This window comes from Hemiscyllium ocellatum, chromosome 13, assembly GCF_020745735.1.
Source record: "Hemiscyllium ocellatum isolate sHemOce1 chromosome 13, sHemOce1.pat.X.cur, whole genome shotgun sequence".
Lineage (NCBI taxonomy): Eukaryota > Metazoa > Chordata > Chondrichthyes > Orectolobiformes > Hemiscylliidae > Hemiscyllium > Hemiscyllium ocellatum.
This window is the reverse complement of record NC_083413.1, coordinates 37,052,670-37,074,213: the sequence shown is the minus strand read 5'-3', so window position 1 is coordinate 37,074,213 and position 21,544 is coordinate 37,052,670. Positions and strand designations below refer to the sequence as shown.

Here is a 21,544-nt window from a genome sequence, read left to right as displayed (position 1 = left end):
CAAATCCCAACAACATCTTTGTAAATTTTTTCTGAACTTTTTTCAAATTTAACAACATCCTTCCTGTTCTAAAAGTGGTATCACCAGTGTCCTGTGCAGCTGCAACATGACCTCCCAACTCCTATACTCAATGCACTGACCAATTAAGGCACAACAAATGTTGCCATCACTACCCCAGTATACCTGCAACTCAACTTTCAAGGAACTATGCACCTGTACCCATAAGTCTCTTTGTACACTCCCCAAAGCTCTACCATAACTGTGTAAGCCCTGCCTTGGTTTGGCGTACCAAAATGCAACACCTCACATTTATCTAACCATTTGTTAGTACAGTAGTATCCTCTCCATTTCGCAGTTGGATTGACAGCTCCAAGTGGTCTGTATCCTTTGAGGTCTGGAGGTCTATCCATGATGCATACTAAGTGAGTTTTTATAGGCAATAATTTAGCATGAAACATATGAGGGATTATGGGGATATTTGTAAAATTGTCCCAAACACTAATGTTAGGCAAAGTGGCCCTTAGTTGCTGAGCTAAACATTTGCAATCCACTGGTAAAACCCATTTTCCAAGGACGTTTGTCAAATTATATTCAGAAGGTCTACAACATCATTTTTGCTTCTTATAGTAGTGTCGGATGCAACCCAGTCCCTACTCTCTGAAGACAACCATCCTCTCAACTACTTCCTCTTTATCTTCTTCTATCCCATCCAAAAATGCTACTGCTTCCTTGTTTTTTGTTACATTTGCAGCATACTGTTGTCTCATGAAAATATTTGCAAAATACTCTACTAATACATGGTAGTTTTGCTCAAAGCCATCCAATGTATGTCATCAAATCAATACCTCCCTCAACTAAAATTACATTTATAAATGTTCATGTTATGTTTTTGCAACATCATTTGCCCTCCCTGATCTTTTCCCCACAGGTTAAATTTTCTGACTTGGATTTAAAGGTGAACATTAAACATTATTTTAGAAAGTGCCAAAATGATTTATTGTGCAAAATTTATTTGCACAATGGTTTGAAAAGGCTCCTTTTGTGAAATTAGTACAATATTTTGTCATATAAACATCTTGGACTTCCCAGGCAGAGATTCACCTTGAAAAGGAATAATTAAATGTCTGAATGAGTTATCAAATCAGTGTATGAGATGCTGCTGAGAACACTGATTCTCACCTTTAATCATTCTGTAGGAAATGGCTCTGTTTAAGTTGCTTATGGTTACCATCCATCATTGTAGCTTTCTGAGGTAGCTACTTTTAGACATTGTTTAAGAGCACGTACACTCAGTTTTAATTCTGCTGAGTTCAGTTCATCGACCTTAATTGTAAACTAAAGCTATCTATATAGTGTTAAGTAATACTACTGCAGAGGTCATTAAAATCTGATGGTTCAACTGTAAAATACAAAATAATTACATTTCCTGTTTTGTTTCAACATAACCTTTAATCTAATAATGATACTCTGTTGCCGTTGTATAGACTGACAATACATGAATATACTTACCCTGCATGAATCAATTTATTGTTAAGCGTGTGGGTTGGAGGAAATGAGTGAACCATTTAAAATGGAGGGATTGATTTACTTGCTGGCTTCCCATGCTAATAAAGGCAGATGCAGGTTTTAAAAATGCAGTCATTCATTTTAATTGTCATAATGGAATTTTTAATAAATGTGAATTTATTTTCTTCAGGTCCCCTAGATCAAACCGGAATTGCACTGAAAAGTCTGTTCTGTGTAAACCCAACGGATGAACCAGGAGAGGTAGGTGTCTCCATCATCATCATCATCATCATCATCTCTGCTCCATATTAAATTCTGCTAGTTGTGCTAACTATTCAAAGCACATATATGTCTCTGCAGGCGTCAAAGAGTAGGCTTCATCTGTCAATCTTTTTTGGAAAGGATTGTATTTTTCCCTCCAGCAAAGAAAACAGTTTCCAGGATAAAATGAGCTTTAAGCAAATCCTTGTGCCTTATTTCTTGAAATAAGCTTTGCCAGAAGTTTTGCGAGTGTGTTCCCTCCTATTTAACAGGATTTAGTAATACATGAAGAGATTCTTGCTATCAACTTTTCCAGTTCATGGTCAAGTCCTCTAGCTTGTTTGATAATTTGAATCTATGCTCAAATATAATAAATGTTAATTGGTGTTTATCGATTAACATTGATGTAACTCAAGCAAACAATTACATTTGCTTAATTAATTTTCAACAGAACTGCAGCAAAATGTTACTGCTCCTTCTCTAGTACATCTCTGTACATGATAAATATCAAATGAAAAGTAGGATGCCAAGAACATTTAACCAGTAGATAGTTTCTCTTTGGTACCTAGAGTTATGAACTGATTTGTGGATAACTAATGCATTATAGCATATATAATCTCTTCTAACTATTTATTAAATATATATTTAAAATATTTAACATTTAAGATAAGCTAGTTTATCTGCCATGCCAACGAACCATGGTGCTTTAATCGGTGGAGAGTTAATTAGTCATGTTGCTGGTAATGAAAGTTAAGTCAGATAGTTGCATAGTATTGTGTTATATCTTGTGAAGCTTTTGGGAATGATCTCCTCGTCATACTGAAAATTAATGATGTAATTTATTCGATAGGAGATGGAAAAGAAACATCCACATGGGTTTAATTCTATCTCTTTCTTGGTCATATTAGTTTTGTAAACCAGTAGTGCCTCTTCAAAATGAGAAAAGGATAATAATTAGTCTGTGCTCAAAATACAGACACAAAAGAGAACCAATTTCTGTTCTAATTACTCTATTTTGGAATTAAGCAGTCACCGATTTTAATTATCTACATATAAAACAATACAAGTTACCAGAGTAGGAAGGCTACTACAAAAATGTTGACTTGTTAAGATCATAGTTTAACAAATTTCTAATGTATAGATGTGAATCATTTGATTTTGCTTTAAATTTTCCCCTGACTTGAAAATTTAGGAAGTGCTGAAAATACTGTGAATTAATGTACTGCCTTGATAAATTCATGCTGCTTTCTATTCTGTGACTGCAGTTATTGAATGACAAGTTAAAAACTAACCTCACTCCTCCTCATGCAATGTGCTGTGTTTACATTATATAATATATGTTCTGTGTTGCTATATTTGTACTATATCTGTCGTCTTACCTAAATTGTGGCAGAAAGGCTAAAAGACCCTGTTGTGACATGCTGTCTTATTCTGACTTAACTTTCAGTGGCGTGAGAAGTTCAGGAAAATACAGCCTTATGGGGGGGACACTCTCTAAAGGGTTAAGGGGAAATAGACCTTTGGAAAATTCAACTGTTAAAAAAGAAAGCATCTTTGACTGACCAATATTTATCAACTTCGAAGCAGATGTAGGGCTTCTACCTAGATGATGACAAATAAGATGTATAACCTACATTATCCTATGTTTCTATCAAAGAATCAGGCATTGTCAGAGTTCAGAAAGTCGAAACGTGTACGAATATCTATAGTGGTAAGTGAGGAAATGACATGCGGTCAAACCATTATCATCAATATATAACCGCATTGTCCAAATAAAATTAATCCAAATTTCTTACTTCACTCAGAGCTTTGTACAAAATCATTTAAATGTCATCCTTTGAGCTCAAAAGGAAGATAAAGAGACAGAGCTCTGCACTTAGGGAGCAATGTCAGTGGCCTTCTCTGGATATGTGTTTTCAGTTATGAGGATCCAAATTGGAATTAACAGGAGACAATACAGAACCTATTTCATCCATTAATAGTTTTATGACAATAATCCTTCAGCAACTTCTCATTTTCAGAATGAATTTACTTTCAATCAAAGTGGCCTAATAGATTATTCAAGATTGGTTAAAACGAAGAATCATGTAAATTCTGTTCTGCTTAGATACTCAAATCAGTTTTGCCAAGTTCTATGGACATGTGGTCTACTTGTATGTACTGTACTTGTCTGTCCTTTCGTAAAAAGATTGTCATCGTATGTAAAAAACAAAATCTGGTATTTAAAAAGAAAATGTCACACTTTCCTAAATTTAAGAAAGCTACAAATACTGAAAACACTCTCACAATCTCTGAGAATGCCAGTTGCTCTCAATCCCCAAATGCAACAATCGTTATACACCATTGTTGCACAGTTGAAGTAGATTGTCAGATTGTGATCTACATCAGCCCCAGGTGTAATGGTACATTACACATTTCAATAACTGTGGAAGGGCACATAATTGGATAGAAATTTGTATCTATCACAAAAAGATTCTCTTTAGAGCTCAAGGGATAACAATTTCAATAAATACTTACACACATGAAAATCATTTTCATACTTAGAGACATTTTCTACAGTGCTGCAACAGCATTATGTTAAGTGAAGAGATGCTATTCAGCACTGTAAGACCTTCAAAAAAAATTATCCATGGCTGACTTCAAGCTGTGGCAGCATCAGCACTGGAAATGGTTGCTCTCATCATTAGTGCTGACTGCTGAAAAGTTGATGATTCCATTTAAAATAACCAAAACAACCAATTAATGAACAAATTCTAAAAATAGATAAGTTTTGACTATGACTGATGTGTCAATTATTTTGATCTGACCTTGCTGTACTTGATTGTTTTTAAATCATAGATTCACATAGTGACTAATCTGTTTTGATTCAATTTGGCTTTGATACATTTGATGGAACAAAGCATGTGAAATTTCTGAATTCCTGTTTGATACAGATTGTAATGACTTCTTTTTCACTTCTATCACTATTGACGCTGGTATCCACAAGGATCTATCCCAGGCTCCTACTTCTCATCCAAAATCAGCCACTTGAAGCCTTAATTTGGAAGTAGTTAGGTTTGCAGGATATGACTACACCCAGCTTTACTTTTTTTGACTCTTCCAATGTCAGATAAAGTTGTAAAATGTTTATCTGACTATAATACTGGGTGATCACAAACTTCCTGCAATTGATATTGGAAATACTGAAACCATTGTTTTTAATACTCACACCAATCCCTGCTTCCTTGCTATGTACTCCAGTCCTTTCCCTGACAGCAGTCAGTTAAAGCAGTCTGTTCACAATTCTGAGACTGTAATTGACCCCTAGGTGAGTTTTGGACCACATGTTGCACCTTCCCTAAGGTTACAGTTTCTACTTTCTTAACATCAAGTAACTTCATCCTGTCTTGGTTGATCTGTTGGTAAAGTTTTTGTTACCACTAGCCTTAACTAATTCAGTGGACTCTTTGTTGGCATATGACTTTCTACCTTCTGCAGTCTTGAGGTCAATCTAAACACCACCACGTATGTCTTAACTTGTTCCAAATCCAGTTCACTTATCACCCTGTATTTGCTGACCTGTATTCGTCAATCCTAGTCAGGCTGAGTCACTTTTAAAATCTTCATCCATATTTTCGGATCCCTCCACGTCCTCACCATTCCCTGTCTCTGTTACTTCCATCAGCTTCATGACCCCCTCAGATACCTGCTTCTGAAGTGATCATTCGGAATTATAATTGCACCTTATTTGTCCACTACACCACTTCCCTTTCTACCTCTTCTCTTTCTTTTAAAACACTCCTTAAAACCAAGTTTTTGGTCATCCAATCTAATATCCACTTATATGGTAATGTCAGATCATGTTTCATAATGCTTCTATAAAGTAGCTGTGGATCTTCCACTGCATTAAATTTACTTTATAATTATAAATTGTTGAGCTATTGGCAATGCTATTATACTCTTGTAATGTGTTCAGTTCTCAATGACTATGTGCTTTCATACTGGAGCGCAAAAACAGAATTGCCTGGACTATAGATTTGTCAGAGGCAATTTGCAATGTTGATCTTTGACCACAAAGTTTGTTTCAGGAGGATGAGGTTTGTCATTTTACTACAGAACGCTCCATTTCTCTATCCATGATAGCATGTTCTACTGTTGCACAATACTCCTGATAACACCCTACTAAACACTGGGACAGTCTGAATATCAATCAAGTCTACGATTTAGTTTCAAACAATGTGATTGGGAGCTGGAACTTGTTGCTTTCTGTTGAGTTTATACTTTGAATTTTACCCATTTCCTGATCTGGATCAGGGACAAGGAACACCAAGGCAACATAGAGTCATGGAGATGTACAGCATGGAAACGGACCCTTCATTCCAACCTGTCCAGGCCAACCAGATATCCCAACCCAATCTAGTCCCACCTGCCAGCACCGGCACCATATCTCTCCAAACCCTTCCTATTCATGTACCCACCCAAATGCCTTTTAAATGTTGCAATTGTACCAGCCTCCACCACATCCTCTGGCAGCTCATTCCATACACGTACCACCCTCTGCGTGAAAAGGTTGCCCCTTAGGTTTCTTTTATATCTTTCCCCTCTCACTCTAAACCTATGCCCTCTAGTTCTGGACTCCCCGACCCCAGGGAAAAGACTTTGCCTATTTATCCTATCCATGCCCCTCATAATTTTGTAAACCTTTATAAGGTCACCCCTCAGCCTCCAACACTCCAGGGAAAACAGACCCAGCCTCTCCCTGTAGCTCAGATCCTCCAATCCTGGCAACATCCTTGTAAATCTTTTCTGAACCCTTTCAAGTTTCACAACATCTTTCTGATAGGAAGGAGACCAGAAATGCACGCAATATTCCAACAGTGGCCTAACCAATGTCCTGTACAGCCGCAACATGACCTCCCAACTCCTGTACTCAATACTCTGACCAATAAAGGAAAACATACCAAATGCCTTCTTCACTATCCTATCTACCTGCAACTCTACTTTCAAGGTGCTATGAACCTGCACTCCAAGGTCTCTTTGTTCAGGTCCCTAGGACCTTACCATTAAGTGTATAAGTCCTGCTAAAATTTGCTTTCCCAAAATGCAGCACCTTGTATTTATCTGAATTAAACTCCATCTGCCACTTCTCAGCCCATTGGCCCATCTGGTCCAGATCCTGTTGTAACCTGAGTTAACCCTCTTCGCTGTCCACTACACCTCCAATTTTGGTGTCATCTGCAAACTTACTAACTGTACCTCTTATGCTCGCATCCGAATCATTTATGTAAATGACAAAAAGTCAACGGCCCAGCACCGATCCTTGCATAACTCCACTGGTCACTGGCCTCCAATCTGAAAAACAACCTTCTACCGCCACCCTCTGTCTTCTACCTTTGAGCCAGTTCTGTATCCAAATGGCTAGTTCTCCCTTTATTCCATGAGATCTAACCTTGCTAATCAGTCTCCCACGGGGAACTTTGTTACTGAAGTCCATATAGATCACACCTACTGCTCTGCTCTCATAAATCTTCTTTGTTACTTCTTCAAAAAACTCAATCAAGTTTGTCAGACATGATTTCCTACATACAAAGCCATGTTGACTATCCCGAATCAGTCCCTGCCTTTCCAAATACATGTATGTCCTGTCCCTCAGGATTCCCTCCAACAACTTGCCCACCACCGAGGTCAGGCTCACTGGTCTGTAGTTCCCTGGCTTACATCATCTATACTAAATGTTAGCCTGCTGCTGCAAACGTGCTGTACATTTAGGAGTAGTATCCCTTCCCGTTGATCTAGAATTCAGACTGGTACAAGGGTGCAAGGGAACAATATCAGTGCAAACTTTCAGAACCCCGGGCCAAGGGAAAGCCTGTGGTTCAGACAAAACCGAGCCTTGTCTCATTCTGTTTTACATTTCTTCCGTGGGGAATGTGATGATTGTATTCTACCTGATGTATCAAGCCTTGGTCCCCTTGTGATACAGTTAAATGTAGCAAACTGCAGTGTGTCCCCTTATATCACCAGTTGCAAATGGTTTACGTCTGCTACTATTTTATATATTAGTTTGCAGCTTGGAATTACCCTGTTATGTAAAAATTAAAGACCATGATGACTTTGACAACTAAGTGCAATACTATCCTGCCCTTTTCTGACAAACCTATTGTATCAAGTATCTCATGAATTATATTTCAAAACTGAGGAATGAGAAGTGCTCTCTGGAGGTTTCCGTAAAGATACCCTTCTATCAGCTGCTTCACTTGACTCTTGTCTTCGCTGTTGCCTCATCCATCAACCCCATAGGCAGACTTATTGAACCACTCAGTGACTGGAATAAGCTAGTTCTGAAATAGTTCAGATCCCGTAATATATTGTTCCCAGAAACCCAGAACTCATACATGGAACATTGTAGGGAGCTCAACGATGCTCCCTGTGGTACAATGCTGCAACTAACTGAGCAACAGGGGAACAGATGAGCCCCGTAAAAGCATTCCCAAGAGAGTTCTGAATATTGGACTCACCCAACAACACATCACATGACAAGTCAGCTGTTAGGGGAAACCAATTTCATGAAAGTCCTGTATTCATCTTTGGTAAATCTCAATTCAAGATTAGAATGGGTTTTTTGAATTTCTGTTGGATGGTCAGGATGCCAGTCCAGTGTGGTAGGATTACTGTGCATGTGGATTCACTATATTGGACTCGAACACAATAGTTTAAATGTCTTAAAAATGGAAACGATCTGATTAAATTCTAGGCCCATAGTGACAATATCTTGTTTTTTATTTGTAAAAAAACTGTAATAAACGTTTCGAATTTAGATGTGGCACAGTGGTTAGCACTGCTGCCACTCAGTGCCAGGGACTTGGGTTCGATTCCAGCCTCGGGTGACTGTGTGTGGTGTTTGCACATTCTCCCCGTGTCTGTGTGGGTTTCCAGCGGGGTAGCAGTTTCCTCCCAGGGTCTAAAGGTGTGTAGGTTAGGTGCATTGACCATGCTAAATTGCCTTTAGTGTCCTGGGATGTGCAGACTAGGTAGGTTAGTTATGGGAAATGCAGGGTTACAGGGATAGGGTAGATGCTCTTTGGAGGGTCTACACACTCGATGGGCTGAATGATCTGCTTCCACGCTGTAGGGATTCAATGATTCTAATTGTCAAATTGAACCAGTGTTAATCAGGCATTGATAGCAACTTTGTAAAACAATGAGAACTTCACAAGATGTCAGGAGTTTAAAAATGACTTTACTGGAACCTGATGAGCATATTTTATATGTGATTGAAGGCCAGTGTCCAATGGCATACTACAGGGATCAGTGCTGGGTCTGTTTTTGTTTGTGGTATATATAAACGATATTGAAGCACATATCAGTGATGATAAGTAACTTTGAAGATAATATAAAGATTGGCCAGGTGGCTGACAGTGAGGCCGTAGATTATAGGGATTGGCCAAATGGGCAGATCATTGGCAGATGGACTTTAACCCTGATAAATGTTAAGTAATACATTTTGGAATAGGTAACAAGACAAGGGAGCACTCAATGAATAGCATGACACTATGAAGCTCAGAGGAACAGGTGCCTGTCCATAAATCTGTGAAGGCAGCAGGACAGGTTTATTAGGGTAGTTAAGGCATTCCAGACACTTCCCTTTATCGGTCATAGCTTACATTATAAGGAGGTTATGATGGAGCTGTACAAAACTTTGGTTAGGCTGCAGCTGGAGTACTGCATGCAGTTCTGGTCACTGGGCGGCACGTGGCTTAGTGGTTAGCACTGCTGCCTCACAGCGCCAGGGACACAGGTTTGATTCCAGCCTTGGGTGACTCTGTGTGTGTGGCGTTTGCATATTCTCCCCATGTCTGTGGGTTTCCTCCGGGTGCTCTGATTTCCTCCCACAATCCAAAAGATGTGGAAGCCAGCTGAATTGGCCATAAATTGCCCATAGTGTTTGGTGCATTAGTCAGAGGGAAATGGGTTTGGGTGGGTTACTCTTTGGCGTGTCGATGTGGACTTGTTGGGCCGAAGGGCCTGTTTCCACACTATAGGGAATCTAATCTAATCTAATCACTGCACTATAAAAGGACATGACGTCACTGGAAGGGTGAGCAGAGGAGATTCACCAGGATGTTGCCTTGGTTGGAGCAGTTTAGCTATGAAGAGATATTGGATGAGCTTAGGTTGTTTTCTCAGTAGAGGCTAATAGGGGACCTAACTGGAGTATTAAGACTGAGTATACAAAAAGCAGCTGTTCCCCTTGGTTGAGGGATCAATAGCAAGATGGCACTATTTCAAAAGGGATTTGAGGAAAGATGTTTTCTCTTAGAAAGTGGTCATCTGGAATGCACTGTCTGGGAGAGTAGCTGAGGCATGAAATCTCACTACCTTTTTAAAAAAATACTTGGGTGCACACTTGAAATGGCCCAGTACTGGTCATTGGGCCCAGTATTGGCGTAGAGTAGATTTTGTCAGTGCAGATTCAATGGGCCAAATAGCCTCTTTTGTGCTAAATAATTCTCTGATCCTAGTGCTGTTTTAATGAAGATGTCCATCCTCTCGTACTGAAACAGTACAGGCCTCCTTAAAATAGTGATTTTTATTCCTCCTGCTTGATAGGAGTAGTCCTGAAGCATAGGACACTAAAGGCATAGTTAAAGACAGTTGTAATCAGTGTCTCCAGAGTTAGCTTTAAGCACAGGGGATATTCATGTCTTAAAGCAGTCTTTTTCTGCTTCTTGAAAATGGTTGACAATATGGTATTTCTCCCTGGCATCAGTTGAAAGGCAGTAACAAATTGGAAGTGAAGAAGAGTAGATTTATGCAGATACCTAGGCCACAACTCCCATTCAGCAAGGTACTTCTAAGGAAAAATAGCTAATCAGAAGTAGATTATGTAATAGTATATATTAAAGTTTGGTTAACCTAAAAGTTGATGTTATCATTACATTCTGCAGTATATTGTGATAACTGATTATATGAAAAGAGTGCTTTATAAATGGTTTACAGTTATATAACAGGTGACCAATTCAATCACATCCATTTTGTTTAATCGCCTAATTTGAAAGCTTCGCCGAGTCAGTTTAATTGCAATGGTGTTTATGATAAGCTCTCGAAATTAAGATCCAAACTGAGTCATGCTGCTGGAGGAAATTAATTTAAAAATTTGCTCCAAAGAATTGAGCTCATCAGTATCTAACCTTTGGCATGACCTGAGTGTTCCAAAATGCTTGTAGTATGCACAGATACATCAGGAGCTAGAGAGCGGGTCAGGGGAGAGGGGTGTGAGTGGGCCAGGAGGGAAGGGTGAAGCAGGTCAAGGAAGAGGGGCGCGGGCGGATCAGGGGAGAGGGCCGTGAGCACATCAGGGGAGAGGAGCACAAGCGTTTTGAAAGTCAGTGAGAACACGTCAAGTGCAGAAGAGAACTTGTCAGGAGTGGGAGAAAGTCTCTAAAGGTGGAACTTAGAGCTTCAAAATCAACAAATTGTCAGAGTACAGTGCAGGTTAGTTTAAGTTTTGCTGTTTACATTCAGTACCTGCTTGTTTAAACTCTTTCAGCTTTGTATACGCGTGAATGAAATCTGTGATCTCACTCGTCTGTGAATAGGATATTTGCTGTTTGTTTATTGAAATCTGTCAGTTAATTTGTTAAAAAAAACTTCTGTTGCTAATATTTCTATTGTCTTGTGCCAATTTAAATACTATTGTTTCTAATTGGTTCATGCTTTCCTTGTACATGGTGCCGTTATGTTTAATGGAGCAGTAATAATGTTTGAGAATATAGATTAATTCTGCTTCTGGGAGAGTCTAACTACCCCATACTACCACACATACACAAGGTTTGGTTACTATGTGATCACATATAATGAATGCATTAATGAGAAGGAAAAAGAAACCTTGAAAATGAAAATGTAGGCCTCAAGATGAGCTCTCGGAAGCAATGTTACTTTGATTCTGGTTTCTGCAGCTCAGAGTTAGAATCCCTATGGTGTAGACAGAGGTCCTCTGGCCCAATATATTTACACCAACCCTCTAAAGAGTATCCCACCCTATTGCTGTAACCACACACTTACCATGGCCAATCCACAAACCAACATACCCTTGGACTGTGTGAGGAAACCAGTGCACCAGCAGAAACCTATGCAGACATGAGAACATACAAACTCCACATAGTCACCTAAGGCTGGAATCGAACTCAAGTTCCTGGCGCTGTGAGGCAGCAATGCTAACCACTGAGCCACTGTCCTCCTCGAATTAGGGTTGAAATTATAAATATTGCACAACATCAGGAGGGGGAAAGAGTTGTCTGGATGTTTTGTGCTACCAAGCAGTGACAACTTTTAGGGTGTCCGACCTGAGAGACAGGAAGGCTTGACTGTGTATCAGGCATGTGTCAGGATTCAGGATGTGATGATGGAAGAGCCTCAGCCCATTATGTGCAACCTATTTGGATGAGATCAAGGTAGATGTGCAAACTGACCACAACATCATGGTGCTGGACACCATTCATATGGGGGGATGTAAAAGAAAATGTGATTTTGGTTAGGGATACGATGGTCAGCGGAATGGAAACTGTTCTCTGCGAACACAACAAGAGTTATGAAGGCAGTATTAAATGCCCGGTGCCAAAGTTTTGGAATATCTTGTAATCACTGGAGGAGAACTAAGGGGGAAGAGAGAAGATCCAGTTGTAGTGGTCCGTGAAAGAATCAGTGACATAGGTACAACTAAGAGTGAGGTACTTTAAAGGAAGTTTGAGGAACTGGGTTCGAACAGTGGTATGGGAAGAAGGGGTTTTGATTCATGAACAAGTGTTAGCTGTTCTGTTGGGATGAGTTCTCCTTTAATTGCACTGAGATTTGTGTCCTGGTGAATCACTTTGTAATGTTTGGGGTGCAATTTAACTTCTCATGCCAAACCATTAAAACCCATGCTGTATAATCCTGGCTCTAAAAGTCAGGAAATTGAGTCAGTATTGGGAGAAATTTGGAATGAAAAGCTCAGAAAATGCTGGTGAGAGCAGTTTATGGGGAACCAGTTATCTCAGCCGGTTACACAGCTACCGTGTGAATCAGATTAATGCCAAGAGCACAGGATACAATCCACATTCCAGTTGAAGCAAATGTGGAATGTACATTGTGACTTAACCCACTTGGCCATGGTCCAACAAGTATTTGCCAAGAACTTCCTTTGGGAGAAATCTCCAGATGAAGCGGAATTAGTTTATAGGCCCCTTGGTGGTAGACCTACTACTAGACAGAGATTTAAGCAAGAAATGAAGAATTGTGAGGAACATTAATCATTACATAAATTGGGTGACTCAAACTGGCAATGGTTATCTGGAAGATAAGTTTGTAGAATGCTTTCTTGACCATTTCGAAAACAAGACATTACAGAAATAACTAGGGATGAAGCTACTCTAGAATGAATATTGTACAATGAGACAGGGTTAATTAATAACCTCATTAAAAATTCATCTTGGGGAACAAGTGATCATACCCTAGTTAATTAAGTTTAAGAGGGAGGTACTCAAGTCTAAAAAAGTGTCTTAAAGTTAAACTAAGATTACAAAGATTTCTTCTGGATAAATAGATAAAAAGGTATGGTGATAAATAAACAGTAAGAAGCATTTAAAGAACTGATTCAAGACTTCCAGCAAAAATATATTCCATTTTTTTTAAAAATCATGAAAAAGATCCATCTGTGGCTAGTGGAGAAATTAACAATGGTATTAGAATAAATGAGAAGGCTTGCAATGTTACAAAGAATGAGAGAAAGTTTGAGGATTGGGAGGTACTTGGGAAACAATGGAGTGACAACTTGATTCCAAGCCTTTTTAAGAACATGATAGGAATGTAAAAACAGATTGTAGGATGGTTTATAAGTACTGTATAGAAAGCATTGATCCCTTCAAAGACTGAGGCTTTGTTGTGGGAAAGGAGGAAACAGCAGAAGCATTGAATAAATATTTTTTGACTGCCTTCACCAGAAGAAGATGCAAATTAGGCACCAGGAACTGACAAATTTAAAATAATTAACCATGATCGGGAAAAAAATATTAGAGAAATCTAAGAGATATGAGCCAACAAGTTCTTCTGGGGAATCCTGCTTCCTGTGGTTCTAACAGGTAGTTGCAGAAATAATGGATGCAACTAGTTAAAATTTTCCAAGAATGTAGGATGGTCACAGTATATTGATTGTGAGCAAATGTCACATCACTATTTAAGAAAGAATGCAAGAGAGAAAACTGGGGACAACAGTCCAGTTACTTGACACCAGTCTTTGGGGGCATGCTGAAATCTATTAAGAAGAAAATCTTAACACTACACTTAGAAATTAATTGTATGATCAGACAAAGTCAGAATAACTTCATAGCAGAAAAATTATGTTGAACAAATTTGTTACAATGTTTTTAAGGATGTAATTAGCAGGATAGATAAAGGGGACCCAGTAGATATGGGATTTCAAGAAGACATTTGGTAAGATGCCTACACATTTTAATAATTAAAAGCTCATAGATTTGGGGAGTAATATATTAGCACGGATGGAGGAATGGTTGGTACTGCCCATCATTTGAGCATGGGGATATTTGTGAGCATCCTCTTCATTGTTTTTCTACCATCATACAGATTGTAACACGTGATGTGTGTGGTTGTGGGGGTGTACAGTTGTACAGTGCTAAGCATAGCCTGTATCATTAATGAACTAAGCATTCAGAAATGAATTTTAAACAGCCAAACTATTTTTTAAAAGTTCAGTTCTGAGGAAGAGTTACTGGTCTTGAAACGTTAACTCTGATTTCTCTCCACAGATGCTGCCAAACCTTCTGCGCTTTTCCAGCAATTTCTGTTGTCATTGTTGTAAACTTTTTTTATTTGAAGTGCCAGAAATCAAACCAATTCCTTCTGTCACATCAAACACTGAAGCATCTACTATAATACAATTGACATGAAACTTTTATGGGATATTCAGCTCTTAATTTACAGCTCATGTGATCAGATGAAATATGTGGTTGAAAAGACCTATTATTTAGTTATTAGTATTTGACATTGTTTCATCCTGTTTGAGCAGTGACAGAGGAAACTCGGGCTTAGTACCACTCAGGTGAAGAGAATGGATTAACTCTCAGTTTTCTTTGTCCATGCAGGATAAAGAAAAAAACACACATGATCATCCTAACATGACTGACACCATTGCAAACAACTTATAAACAAAATATACCTTATAGCTAACTAACATTTACAGATACAAAATTAGACAACTGAGTTCCACATAAATACCTGAGATCAAGGCGTAACTATTGATGTCAAAATGCATGTTTTCTCCAGAAGTCCATGTTTGAATGGCTTCATCCATCTTCATTCCAGACTTTTATTGAATTCAAATTCCACCATCTGTTGTAGTAGGATTTGAACTCCGGTCCCCAGAACATTACCTGGGTCTCCGGATTAATAGGGTTCCGCAAAGACCACTCCCTTCGTGTATCAGCGTTCCGCAAAGACCACTCCCTTTGTGACTCCCTCGTCAGGTCCACACCCCCCACCAACCCAATCTCCACCCCCGGCACCTTCCCCTGCAACTGCAGGAAATGTAAAACTTGCGCCCACACCTCCTCCCTCACTTCCCTCCAAGGCCCCAAGGGATCCTTCCATATCCGCCACAAGTTCACCTGTACCTCCACACACATCATCTATTGCATCCGCTGCACCCGATGTGGCCTCCTCTATATTGGGGAGACGGGCCGCTTACTTGCAGAACGCTTCAGAGAACACCTCTGGGCCGCCCGGACCAACCAACCCAACCATCCCGTGGCTCAACACTTTAACTCTCCCTCCCACTCCACCGAGGACATGCAGGTCCTTGGACTCCTCCACCGGCAGAACATAACAACACGATGGCTGGAGGAGGAGCGCCTCATCTTCCACCTGGGAACCCTCCAACCACAAGGAATGAACTCAGATTTCTCCAGTTTCCTCATTTCCCCTCCCCCACCTTGTCTCAGTCGGTTCCCTCAACTCAGCACCGCCCTCCTAACCTGCAATCTTCTTCCTGACCTCTCCGCCCCCACCCCACTCCGGCCTATCACCCTCACCTTGACCTCCTTCCACCTATCACATCTCCATCGCCCCTCCCCCAAGTCCCTCCTCCCTACCTTTTATCTTAGTCTGCCCGGCACACTCTCCTCATTCCTGATGAAGGGCTTACGCCCGAAACGTCGAATTTCCTGTTCCTTGGATGCTGCTTAACCTGCTGTGCTTTAACCAGCAACACATTTTCAGCTCCGGATTAATAGGTCCAGCGTTAATGCTACTAGGTCTGTCCTAACTGCTACTTGGTAGCCTCTTCTTTGAAATCAAAATTCTATGTATACAGCACATTGTAATCACTTTGTATGTCACAGATTGGCCTTATAACAGGTCATCCCAGATCTCTCTAAGTGCTGATTTCCTTCTTCTACATGTATCATTGTAGAACCATTATATTTTAATTAGCTACATTTCTTGAATTTCAATTTCTAACTGAGTGGAATAAAAACAATCCAAACAGCCATAAATAATTTCTCAAAGCCCATTCTCAATATGGGGTTTAAAATGTGCCATATAATTCTTTGCTGTCAACAGAAATACTCTGATGTTTTACTAAGCTAAGTCTCGCAAGGTAAAGAATGAGAAATTCCTCATCACCTAACTTGCCCTCCCCAACACTAGCATTCCCCAAAACCTAATTTTTAACCACTCTTGTATCGTAACAGCCTTCCAGCAGCAACATAGTCTGATCATAATATGTTTCATATAATTCTAATATTTAATATGGGAAATATTATTTTTGGTCACTTGTCACAAATTTTTTGTGGCATTAGCCTTGTCGGTCAGTATGAACATGTAGAGAAATTCGAACATTTGAAGGAATCTCTGTGAGTTAAGTTAGTGAAAAGGAAAAAATTGGGACTAGAAGCATGTAATATTTTATGTTAACATGTCTTATGTTAAGATAAATGGGTGGAATTATGGCAAAGTATGGTGCACAATGAAGTTCTGAAATAAAAATGGATGGAACAGTGGATTTGATCAAAATGCAACTGCAAAAACATATGTCATGTGCCCTTGTAAGGAGATTACAATTTCAGCAAAAGTTGGCCAACCAAAACTAACAAAAATATTGTCATTATTGTTGGACAGATGAAGCATGAAATCAGCTTGGCAGCTCATACCTCCAGGGAAGCTCAGTTCAATATCCAATGCATCTCTGGTTCTGGTGACTCGGCAGTTAGGGCACATCAAGCATGTCTGTGTTAGTTAAACAGGACAAATCAGCAAACCATTTATAAAAGCCAATCTTTCAGTTGGAGGAGTGTCATTGCTGGAGGCCATCAAGTTTCAGACCATCATCAAATTCAAGTAAAAGCATTATAGTCAGGGATGACAGTCAGTTAGCTCAGTTGACTGGATGGTTGGTTTGTGATGTAGAATGATGTCAACAGCGTGAATTCAATTCCTGCACTGGCTGAGGTTACTGCAAAGTACTCTCCTTCTCAACCTCTCCTCTTGCCTGAAGGATCCCAACAGTATGGAAAGAGGCCATTTGAACCATTGAAGTGATGTTGACTGTCTGAAGTACCACCCACCCAGACACAAACACTCATCCTATTCCCGTAACGCCACATTTACCACAGCAAAGCCACCTAGCCAGTTTATCCATGGACACTATGCGGCAATTTAACATGGCCAATCCATTTAACCTGTGGGAGGAAACCGGAACACCCAGCAAAAACAAATGCGGACACAGGGAGAAGGTGCAAACTCCACACAGATAGTTGCCCAAGGCTGGAATCGAACCTAGATTGTGAGGCAGCAGTGGTGACCACTGAGCCATCCAGTTGCTCTTGATCCTCAGGTTAAACCACCACCAGTTGTCTCTCTGTAATGAGCATATAGCCTTTTGGTCCCTGGAATATGGTGATAGAAGCCATTTATATGCTAACACTTACAAAGATAAGGAATATTCAGCCTCTGCAAGGGTAATTACCAGTGACAGCATAATGTTTTACACTGCTCTGAGTATAAATTAATATTATAGGATTGCCACTGCAGAGAACTATCTGGCAGGGGATCAGGTGCTAGGCACCTCATCAGATGCCTTGTGCTATCAATGTCTGTCACTTCATTACAACCGACAATGGAGCATTACTTGCACCACAGTGGCACTGCCTCTTAGATATCTAACAGAGTTCACAGTTCAAACATAAAAAGAGCTACAACACTCACAACACATGCATTGTCTAGTCACTGACCTTTCGTCACAGCATCACAACAAATGTACATATCTGAGAGCTTTTTAAGAAAGGTTTGCATTAGAAAAGGAAACAATGACCCAAAGGTGGCCTTTTGATTTGAACCGCATTTGCCGGCCAAGTTTGTTGGCATCAGCCATTGATGCTGCCTTGCTTAGTCAGGCTTGTGGGTCTGGTCAGCTGTCATCCCTGACACTGTAAGCATTAAACAACAAAAGTCTGCCTACACATGACAGAGACATTTTATGAGCTGATCAACATGGAGAAGCTTAGCCCTAATACAGTAAGTGTTTGTGCAAAAACCTGCCTTGGTTCTGAAGGTGCCAAATTTGTGAAGAAGCTTATTGTCACTGGAGCTTGAAGCAACCTGTTCACCCTGTCAGGTATATACCTCATATCTTTAGCTGGCTTTGTGATCACACCTGCTTCTAGTTTGTGGATTGTATGATCGCATCCATGAATGTGGTTCCAGAAACCTGGGTCCTGATGGGTATTCAGGACATCCTAACAAATTAAAAATAAGTCCCCAATAGGAAAGCCAACCACCTGGAAAAAAAACCGAGTATCTGCCTCCTACCCAATCAATTACCTTTCTGCCTTTCCAAAAGCTCCATGTGCCTGAGGATTATTATTATTTTGAAGCAAAACTAACTTAATTATTGTTGAAGTTCAGTTTAGCTGGATTAACTTGTTGTTTTGGATTTAATTAAAATTCAAGTTAATCAATTTGGAACCTGAGAGAGGAAACACATATCATGGTGATCAACTAATCATTATTCCCTAAGACCTTAATACGGGGATTTTCTTACTTCAGAATGAAGAGCAACCATCTTTTACAATCACAGTATTCTAGCTTTTACTGAATCATGCCACAAAGAGGGGTAGGAATGGCAACTCAGCATACCTGGTTATAGAGTTTTCCAACAGGATAAGCAAGGGATTGGAAAATGAAGGGGCTCGAACCATGTGTGAGGAGAGTTGATTCACTGGGAAGGGCTTCAAATGAGGCCGTATGAGTTGTCCTGTACAACAAAAAAAAAGACAATCATACTGCTGGCTGTTTACTGTATATCCTGAAACAAACAGAGAGTTTTGAAAGAGCACAGGAATAGCAAATTGCTGAGAAGATCAGAAAATCAAAGGACCATCCTGGTAGGACCTCCTCACCACCCTAATAACTGGGAGCTAATCAGATAGCACAAGGTACATGGAGTTTTTAAAATGCACATTCTGAGAAACCTTTTTTAACCAGAGTCTAGCAAACCCAACAAGAAAAGGAGGGTTCTGCATGTTGTTTTAAGGAACAAAACTGAGAAGTGGAGGGGCTATTAATAAGAGAGCATTTTGATGGTAGAGTGACCATGATTTAATGCAGTTATGGAGCAGATTTGAAGATAGACTAAGAGTAGAAGTTTGAAATAGGGAAAAGGCCAATTTTACTGAGAATGTGATCAGGTAAAATTGATTGTAAGCACCTACTTGAAAGTAGATTAATGCCAAAACCATATTCTTCAATGTGATGAATCCTGGAACAAATAGGATGATGTGCAGAAAAAGAGTGCGACTCAAAAATTTAGACACCATTTCCACTCCCATGTAAATCCCCTGATGTGAAGGAGCATACAAGATTTGATAAGGAACAGGTGATTTTTTTCAGATAGCAAACACATCAATACTGCTGAAAATCAAGAATTGTAAAGTGGAGTGAAATTAAAAAGAAAATTAAAAAATCAAAAAGAGAAATGAAAAAAAGATATTGTAAAATCAAGGTAAATCCAAGGATGTTTTAAAACTGCATAACTTTTTGTAAGTATGTAGAGAAAAGATGATAACCAAGGAAAGAATGGGGCCTATTAGCGACCATAAGAGTATATGTGTAAAGTTGCTATAGTGCTGCACTCTCATTCAAGAGAGATGACTCAAGGTGAATTTAACCTCTGGATCACCATGCTTCAGGTGAGGGGCAAGACAGGACCATCATGGTGACCTTAGCTGGTATAGGACTTAAACTTGTGCTGCTGCTATCACTCTGCATTGCAAACCAGCCATCCAGCCCACTGAGCGAACTGACTCCCATATATAAGTACAAAATGTGGACATGGATTCTGAATGAATAGTTTTTAAAATGATGATATAAAAGCAAATGATGATATTGTTGTCTTTATTACCAGTTTAAGCTTGATTTTCATCTTCAACTTGGGGATAAAGTGGCTCCAGGGCCAAGGTTTCCATTCTAAAGTGCAGGCTGGGGAGTGCCAGTTGACTTGAGGAAATAGCTTGGAGATTGAGGTGGAGTGTTGCTTTTCCTGCCCACGTACCTACTTTGCATCATGAATACCCCACCCCTCCACTCAGACTGTGCCACCTTCTCCCCATGTTACAGGAATCAGCTCACCATTAGGAAAAAGAATAAGGTGGCAATGGTCACCTTACCATAGCAGAATTGCACAGAGACTGTAAAATGATCTACAGTTGAACCTTCTTGGGCTGGGAAAACACTCCACATGCAAACCCGCCATCAGTAAGACAGCAGGACTGAATTCAATCTGGCTCCGTGTGGGTTTACTGATCCCACTTCCTGCATGTGCTGGGGACTCCTAACAGCAAGGCCATTGTAGCTGCAGCAAGCACGCAAAAGAAATAGGATAAAGCTGAAATGTTGTAGTCCTCAGGTACAGACAAGGTTCCCTAGATAGAGAAGATGTTCTTCTATCTTGAATGGGTTTCACCTTTCTAATAAGTTAAATGCTGTTGTGAGAAATAGAAATGTTGACACGAGAAATTAATGTCTTTGGAAGCAGTTTTTGTAATGAAGGAGCTCTGGGAATTTCAATTGTAACAGCGAGGCCGAGAATGTAGGTTAATGAAACGGGGCTAGAAATAGCTCCATCGAAAAAGCTTGGTGTTGAACAGAACAGGATTTTCACCTGGTATTGGTGCAAAACCAGGATGAACTCACAAGACCACACTAGCAAGGGGGCCTGACAATATTAGTATCCAGGCTTTATTTTAATTTTGCAAACAAAGTTCCAATCTGAAGCTCAGCACAATGGTAAGGTAATTAGATGACTCGCAGGTGGGAGAATAAAGTCACGCAGTGGAGCACTGTCAAAAAACCAAGGTCATAGTTTCTGACCAGCTTGAAAAGAATGAAGGGGAGGTGGGAGAGAGGACAAGGTCCAGGACAGTTCAAAGAAGAGGAAGGAAAACCTGGAGCAGGAGAGACTAAAGTTTATTTGGAGAATCAAGAGGAGTGCACCTTCTGTGCTTGGTGCACAACTATATATCGATCATTTATGTGGATCTTTTTCTGGCTATGGATCAATTTGGTGAAAACTTTCCTTGACCAGCCAATAGGCTTTGATTTATATCATCAGACTTGACATATGAGTATGAATGAGGTGCTGCCTTGTCTGTACACACCTCATTAAGGGGAAAAGTTGTGGCCAAAAATAATTTATTATAATTATGGGGTCAAGCATGTTGCTGCAGTTTTAACTACCACATACTTTGTT

General features: G+C 39.8%; 1 protein-coding gene across 1 annotated transcript in view; it reads left to right on the top strand.

Moving 5' to 3' along the window:
• The window catches only part of LOC132821863 (chloride channel protein 2-like), a 605,050-nt gene that overhangs the window by 546,737 nt on the left and 36,769 nt on the right, over positions 1 to 21,544 (top strand). The window contains exon 19 of the mRNA XM_060834763.1: positions 1,697 to 1,767. Within this exon, the coding sequence (XP_060690746.1) occupies positions 1,697 to 1,767 (71 nt within the window). The remainder of the gene's footprint in view (positions 1 to 1,696; positions 1,768 to 21,544) is intronic.